The sequence below is a fragment of the Psammomys obesus genome, unplaced genomic scaffold (genome assembly GCF_907164565.1).
Source record: "Psammomys obesus unplaced genomic scaffold, mPsaObe1.curated_primary_1811, whole genome shotgun sequence".
In the NCBI taxonomy this organism is placed as follows: domain Eukaryota; kingdom Metazoa; phylum Chordata; class Mammalia; order Rodentia; family Muridae; genus Psammomys; species Psammomys obesus.
In genome coordinates, this window is record NW_026592510.1 from 10,194,755 (window position 1) to 10,203,231 (window position 8,477).

The 8,477-nt window shown below is 44.8% G+C and overlaps 1 protein-coding gene across 1 annotated transcript in view; it reads right to left on the reverse strand.

Moving 5' to 3' along the window:
* Window positions 1-8,276, reverse strand: part of Kcnv2 (potassium voltage-gated channel modifier subfamily V member 2) — a 10,993-nt gene extending 2,717 nt beyond the window's left edge. Inside the window, exon 1 of the mRNA XM_055613714.1 lies at window positions 6,870-8,276. Coding sequence (XP_055469689.1) covers window positions 6,870-8,276 — 1,407 coding nt within the window. The remainder of the gene's footprint in view (window positions 1-6,869) is intronic.
* Window positions 8,277-8,477: the final 201 nt, after the last annotated feature.

Below are 8,477 nucleotides of genomic sequence, written 5' to 3' on the forward strand. Positions count from 1 at the left end.
TTCTTTCTTTCTTTCTTTCTTTCTTTCTTTCTTTCTTTCTTTCTTTCACAGGCTTTCACTATGTAGCTCTGGCTGTTTTGAAACTCACTAAGTGGACCAGGTTGGCCTTGATCTCACAGAGATCTGCTTTCCTCTGCCTCCTGAGTACTGGGATTAAAGGTATGTAACACTATGCCCGGTTCTATCCTTGTTTTTGTCCCTTGCTTCTGGGGTAGGGCTTAGGATTATCTGGTTTAGGAAAGTTTTCATAGATTACATGGGATATATCACATCTTCGTAGATGGTATTGACACTGAAGGCCCCAGGTTGACCCAAATGACCTCACAGAGTGAAAACATTAGCAGGAGATGAATTTGGAAACGTGACCAAAGGGTCTGCGATTCATCTAAAAATCTACCCAAACTGGCGGTCTTATCCTGGAAGCTGACCATTCTCCTGAAAACTCACAGATTTCCCCTAGTTCTCAGTTTCAAGACTCAGAGCGTGACCTTCTCCTGACAGCTTGCTCACTGATCAACATATCCCGACCTGACAAACACCATTCAGACAAGTATCAGGATCTCCTGTGCAACAGGAACAACACACTTGAATTTCTTCTTCAACAAGCAATGTTAGTTTTCCTCCTGAAGAATGGGGTATAGATAAAATGTATTCCAGAAAATACAACTAATTAAGAAACTCATTAGTCTCCTTCCTTGTCTTCCCAAAGAAGCAGAGGGTGTAAAGGCTGACTGTTTTTCCTCCTAAGACTACTCAACAGGGCGTGCTGTCCTTCAAAGGCTACTTATTCATGTTACTGTTGCAATAGATATTTATTTTTTTATTTTTTTGCAAACATTCCTCCTTAGGATTATAACCTAAAGAAACAATTCAGATGGGTACAAGCGGCTGTGCCTTATCTGATAATTAATCTTGCTGTTAGTTGCCCACCTCAAGTACTGAATGCAACCACTCTGGGGCAATTCCTCAAAAAAGGAAGAATGAGAGGAACACCGAACGGTAACTCTTGTCTGGGTGTTATAGCGTGTCACAGTTTTACAACGAGTGCAGGCGGGACAGTAAGAAGGAGACTGGCCCAAGCTGCAGCGAAACCATGGATGCAAGTCAGGGGTCTTTCAACCTACCGGCGAAAAGGAAGACAATAAGGATGTCCTCTGCAACTTCAGCTTATTTAACACCTCCCCATCCCCGTGATACTCAGGTATGCACCACTGAAGTCATCTTGAACAAGAAGACACAAAAGACTTGAGACACAAAAGAGGTGCACTCCCAAATCAGGGGCCTTTAGGACAAAAATAAAACACAAAAACAAACAAACAAACAAACAAACAAAAAAAACCAAAACCAAAACCAAAGTGTCTTTGAGCTGTTGCTTCACCTATAACTGTTTCTGAAGAAGCTAGAATTTCAACACTTTCTGTGCCAGATAATACAGGCAGTCCAGTTCAGTCCCAAGCCCAGTACCCTTTTCTGGGATTCCACAACTGGGATTCTACAGGCTACATTTCCCAGTTCCCCTGGATGGCTGTTTTGCAGTGCAGAGGCATGTTTGGGAGACTGGGGGAGAGGAAGGAGACATGAAGGTCTCTGTTGTTAACTCTGGTTTCCACCACTGCCGCCACCACCACCACCACCACCACCACCACCATCATCATCATAATCATCAGGCTCAGATAGTTTGCAACTCTCAATACTCTAAGCATAAGCCTCATGGTGCCACCTTATAAATATGCTCAGTGGCCACCTCTGCAGGCCCAAGTCTGGTAACACTATCATCTCCCATTTGTTCTTCCAGTTATTATCTCCATTGTTATATTTTCTCTTCTTCCCTCCTTCTAACTGTGCATCTCTTTCCTCATAGCAAAGCACTCATTTCCATTTCTGTTTTCCTAACTGTAACCTAACTCACTTTACATATGCATTTTCCCCCCAAGCAATCAATTAAAATAAATTTCAGTGATGTTGGAAAGACCAACTATTTTCCAGGAAATGATACTATCATTTAGGAAAATGAAGATGGGAGCCAGCTTGGTGGGACACAATTATCTGGTGCCTCAGCCTAAGATAAATTTCCTTTTCGGAGTGTTTTCGAAGTGATGAGTTTATGCCATAGTTTCCTCTTTGACTCCTACAACTTTAACTTGTTCTGGAAGAGTCCAAAGCAAATGATTTGTTGAAGATCCAACTGACCTTTTTACTTGAACACAAATTCATTCAGGAGGCTGATGGTTACAGCTTCATCACAGAGCTCTTTTTGGCCCATAGGATGTATTTGTTACTCTTGGGCAGTTCTGAAAACCCCCACATGGCTGGCGCTGCTCCAGGCATGGCCTGTTGATCTGCAGAATCAGAAACTTGCCCTACTGTGTGTCTCACAATTTTTCTTTCCCCCTGGTACAGAAAGGGATCACTCCCAGATTAATTTCCCTTAAAATGGATCTGGAATCAAAGGTTATTGCTTCCATGTGATAGACTATCTGCTAATTAGATATGGTAGCTTTTATTTGTTACAGACTTACTACAGGTTAGTATGTTACATGTGTTTCTTATTACATGAGCGCTCACAAATAACCAGCATTTGACGGATGAGAAGGGTCTATCTACATGAGCAATTGCAGATGTAAGGCTCCATGGGGGATTTGTTCTTGCAGATATAAGATCTGCACAAGAATGAAAATTATTCTCAATAACAAAAAGTGACTTATTCCTCTTAAAACACTGAGTTGAATTACAGAGGGTTGAAAGAGGCTTGGTGTTAGAGAGAGAGGGAAGATAGTAAAAGCAGATCAGCTTGGGAGTTGTTCTATAAGTTGTGATAAGGAACAAACAATACATAGAGAATGCATTGGAGAATCTGTGTCTCATATGTGGCACAAAGAATACAGTTCTGGAGTGGCATAAGAGACTATCAATCATAGCCAGGTGTGGGAGCGCATACCTTCAACCCTAGCACTCAGGAGGCAGAGGCCTGTGAGTTCAAGGCCATTCTAGTCTATATAGTGAGCTCCAGATAAGCCAGAGTTACACTGTGAGACCCTATGTCAGAGACAAAAAAAAAAAGGAAAGGAAAATAGCTAGCATATCTTGTTTTTGGTATGTGTGTTTTGTTTTGTTTTTACTTCATCTTAACATTTTAATGTATGAGTGTGTGGTAATATATCTCCCTGCCATTAAGGAATTTTCTATTAATTTCACAGAGCTTTGCTATCCTGGGCTGACCTGCCCTGACCCTTGCCTGAGTATGGGCATGTGACTTACTTTGGGTTGAGCTGATAGCTACAACCCAACAAGTTGAGCAAATATGAACAGAAGTGATAGGATACAGTGCTTGCATAGTTGGGTTTATGCCCTCTCCCCTGACCTTTGCCACAGCCAGAGAGACAGGCCTATTGAAATAAGAGGGACATGTAGCCCAGTTTCCTCATTGTATACCATCTTTCATCCAGCTAGACCAACAGATGTAAGGATGGGTGTCACCAGATGAAAGGAACTTCTAGTTTAAACAGAACTCACTAGTTGATCACAAGCACTTATTTATTTTGAGACAAGATCTCACTGTGCAGTCCTGGCTGGCCTGGAACTTGCCATGTAGACCAGGCTGGCTTCGATCTCAGGGAAAGCAGCCTGGATTTGCCTCCTAAGGGCTAGGATTAAAAGCATGTACTACCACACCTATCTCAAATTGCTCACTTTTATACTCATGCACTAAATGAATGCTTGATGTTTGAAGTCACTGGGTGTTGGCATCATTGCTCTGGCAGAAGATAACTTGTAACATACATTATTTATAAATAAACAAATGCATATGTATTTTGCGGTAGTGTTCAGTTTTTTAGTTAAAAATAATATATGATCAGTTAAGTGCTTGTGGGCCAGTTACTACTTTTTTATTTTTATTTAAATTTTAATTAGCATGTGAATTATTGTCAAAATTCCACTCCTCAGATTCTTGTGTCTGTTCAGTCATGTGGGTTTAAGTGAATTTCTTCTCATAGTTCAAACCTGATCTCCGTATCATCTCATCTCCAACATGACATTTCTGCTATACCGTCAGAAAGAGATTCTACCACCCCAACTGCTCTCATCCCGCTATCCCATATGTTTTTCAACACCGATACAGAAATTATTGTATTTCTGTCTACACTAAAGTCTAAACACCATAGTGAAAATGTCCCCTCCCCCCATCATTCAATGCTAAGTGTTTAGGGGATGACCTGGCACACTGCAAATCATCAGTGAAGAAGATGGACTTTCGTGGGTTTTACAAAATATCGATCCTAATATTTACCATCCTCTCACTCTACAGCTACATTTAAGAGACAAGACACTTTGTATATCTATCATTTCATGCTGTTCTTTCCTCCTTGCTTCCTGATAATAAAATGTCTCAGGACACAGTATGCAAGATAATCAAAGTACCAAGAAGAGCGGAGTTCATAGCATCAGCTCTGAGGAACGACACAGTCCTAAAAGATTCAAGGAAGTTGCTCCTACTGTGCTCTTAGGTTTGCCCAGCGAGAAAACACAAGACAGCAATCAGTTGCATACTTCATAATAATTTGTACTGTACAAATCTAGGAATAAAATAGATAGCGGTCATTGGTATGGAGTAAGGTTGGTAAGTGGGAAAGTCAGAATATGTGGGATTTGGTTTGTAAAAATGGTGTTTGGTAAAGAGCCCTCCACCCTCACCCCTCAAACCCCTCACATGGGTTAAAAACTAAAATAGGCAAACAATTTCACAGATTAAAAAAACAAATGGTGATTTAACTTTTGTTGTAAAATTTATTTTTAAAAAGAACTGGTTTTGAATAAAATGAGTTCATTAACAAAAAGAGAAAAATCTTCAGTACAGGAAATTAAGTGATCAATGGACCTTAACATCAGAAATATTTGTAAAGGTAAAAACTCATTTTAAGATAAAAATTAATAGGTGTAATAAAATATTTATATTAGTATACTTAATGTAACATAAATATTGTGGATTAAAAGTAATTGAAAGTCCCATAGTACTGCTGCCTATACATGATAGCCTTTTCATTCATCTTCGGATGAATGAAAATTTGACTTTAAAACTTTCTATTTAATCATCAGCATATGGATTTGTTTTTTGCCTCCCTACTTTCGTCACCTCCAAAGTAAATGTCATTTGCTGGGGACAAATCATCCTCCATCTGTACACATGGTTTACCTACTATGGAGATGACCTTTCATCACTTGGAATATCAGATGGAATGATCAGAGCAGCAGCCTTTGAGGCGCATGCTCAGAAGAGCCCGCTATCACTCCGTCGATGAGGAAAGTTCAACTTACTTTAAGCTGGGAAGGGAAGGAAGACTCACTAAAGGGCAGGGAACTTTGAGTAGAACTTCCTCTTTTAGAGATGTGGGAGTAGGGATGTGAGTGATGGGATGAAATCTCACAATTGATTACCCAGCATCATGGTTAATTGCTGGAATATTGGAGGCTAGCCCCTTCTCAGTCACCCATCATGACACACTGCTCTGTCAGTAGCCTTGCGATTAGTTTATGTTGCTGTATTAAGTATCTGCTCTTTTGCTTTTTGCTTAATACCTTTCAAGGCATTGCTATCTGCTTTAAGAAGACAAACAAAGGATCTATTCATTTCTTTTTCATACCTGCAAGTTCACGCACTGACCTGAGATGAGTTGGTTAGCATCTTTCAAGGGTTCACCTAGTATACCAGAAATAGGGATTTTAAAGAAATGCTGTGGATTACTATAAAGACTCAAGTACTCAAGAACAACTAGGATATTATCAGTCACATTAGGCAGGGTGTGACAAAGACCTAAAGCTTGCAAGACACAGTGGTAGAGCAAGGAAAGGGCGTAGATGCTAGAGTAGGACAGACACATACCTTATTCCTGGATTTACCACCTCCAGCTGTGTGGACCCCAGTGCCTCTGGTTATAAAATGGGACAATTATACTCTATCCTGAAAGAACTGTAGTGCTGCTAGAAGTAGTTTCAGTTTTAGACCTATCTCTCCACTCAGCCTTAACGAGAACAAGTAGCAGTAAGGGTTTAGTTAGGCTCAACATTGCTCAGCAAAGTCTTCCTAGTAACATATCTACTGTGTCCTTCAGAAAATGAAGCTACTTCTTGTCCTTTTAAAAAGACATGGTGACAACAGCTATTTCTTTGTGATGTTTAAGTGAAGTCAGTTTTATACCATTTAGGACACTAAGTGTGCATTAAGGGGTGCTTGAACAATGAAGAGGCTTGCTGAATCTACAAAACATGATCATTTTTCACTTTTTCAAAATTCTTCCTGTCAAAAATTTCTTTTTCTCCACACTTTCACACTTTACCTTTTTTTGGGGTTGTTAATTATCTTTCTTTTCTGTCTTTCTTTCTTCCTTTCTGTCTTTCCTTTTCATTTTTTCTTTCTTTTCTTTTTTTTTTTTTTTTTTTTTTTGGAGATGGGATCTCGAGTAACCAAGCTGGCCTCTAACTCACATGCATCCTATCTGGCCAAAGCCGGCCTTGAATTTCTGATCCTCCTCTCTCCCCAGTGAAGGGATTACAGGATCCACTCAGCACCTAGGTGTTAAGGATTTTAAGATCAAATCGGGATTTGAAAAATTTTAGGACCATGTAAAATTCAGTTAGTAAACTGCAATCTTGATGTTGTTCCAGATTTATAATATCCGTTTGGGTTTTGTTGGAGGCAACCGTGTGCTGAAGAGGCCATCTATCCTTTAGCAAGATCAGGTAAGATCAAGAGATGAGCCTGCCAAGACGGATGAATAAAGACTGGGAGGGCGCGCAGGGGTTGGGTGGGGTGGTGAGAGTGGGGTGGGGTGGGGTCAGAAAGGATGCAGCAGTCCAAGCACCTTGCTACTCACCGTGGCCCACCACCAGGCTTGGAGGATGCTGGTGAAGTTGGTGCCAGGCATGTCGTGCTCCACCGAGTAGACAGCCACGGAGAAGGAGAAGATTCCCATAGTGATGAAGAGCATCAGGCAGCCCACCTGCTGGTAGCACTGGCGCAGCGTGAAGCCGAAGGCACGCAGCCCGGTGGAGTGGCGTGCCAGTTTGAGGATGCGGAAGATGCGCATGAGCCGCATGATGCGCAGCACCTGGCCCACCTTTCCCACACGGCCCACGGTCTCCAGGTCGTGTTCCCGTGGGGAGCCCTTGCCCTGCCTCTGGTCCTCGCTCGTGAAGCACTCGAGCAGCAGCTGCAGGTAGAAGGGCAGAATGGCCACCAGGTCCACCAGATTGAGGGCGCTGCGAGCGAAGCGCCGCAGGTTGGGGGTGGAGGCGAGGCGCAGCAGGAACTCCAGGGTGAAGAAAGCCACGCACAGCATCTCCATGTGCTCCAGGATGGGCCTCGGGTCCCCACCTCCCGTGCCCTCCTCCGCCTGGTGCTGCATCTCCTCCACCGTGTTGAGCGCCAGGGCCACCACGGAGATGAGCACGAAGAGGTTGGAGGCCACCCCCATGGCCTTGGCCGCCACCGAGGAAAAGGGCTTCTCCATGAGGTTCCAGAGGCGTCGGCGCTGCGGCCCGAAGAAGCGCATGTCCTGGAAGAGCTCCTCCGCCTCCTCGGCCTGCGCCTGGGCGCGCAGCTCCCGCTGGATCTTGAGCTGCTCGCTCAGCTCGTCCCTCCGCTCCTCGAAGCAGATGCGACAGCAGCGCGGTGTGTACTTCAGCCTCACTCCCCAGTAGCCCAGCTCCTCCAGGTAGCAGCGCGGGCACAGCTCGTCTCGCACCAGCAACACCCCCGACGTGTAGAAGTTGTAGATGAGCTGGAAGACCACGGGGTCGCGGTCGAAGAAGTACTCGTCCGTCTGCGCCTCGTAGTCGTCACACAGGCCCAGCTGGCGGCTGCGGCTGGTGGAGGTGGCCAGGCGGCCCAGGCGAGTTTTGGGGTAGTTGGCCAGCTCGCAGTATTCCAGCTGATAGCTGTGGCCTCCTACGTTCACCTTCAGCGTGGACAGCTGGACTGGAGTGTCGGTATGCACGTCCGGAGGGGCTGTGGGGCACTCGGGAGGCTCGTTCTCCTCCGCGAGCTCATCCTGCCACTCCTCCGCCTCCTCCTCGCCGTCCTCGTCATCCTCAATGTAGTAATTGTAGTTGCCCACGGTCCACTGTGGTATGATGCTGGCCTGAGAGCCGGTGCGGCCTCCCAGGGAGCAGATGCTCCTGCGCTGCTGGTTGCTCCTGGCGTTGGGCCCCTCGTCCGTCTCTGGAGGACTCCAGGGCTTGTAGCTCAGCGACCATCTCCTCTCGTTGCTCTGTTTCAACATGGCTGAGGGAGTCAGACCACTTGGCTGGCTCTCCTGGCTGTCTGGGGCACCTGGTCTGCTCACTGCCGCTGGGAGGACAGATAGGGCGCCCTGCTCTGTCTCAGAGAAGCCAGCATACTGGGGCCCTGGGCATTTCCCTCAAAGCTGTTCTTCCTCCTGGCCTGAAAAAGCCCAGGCTAGCCTGCCAGATCGGAACACCAG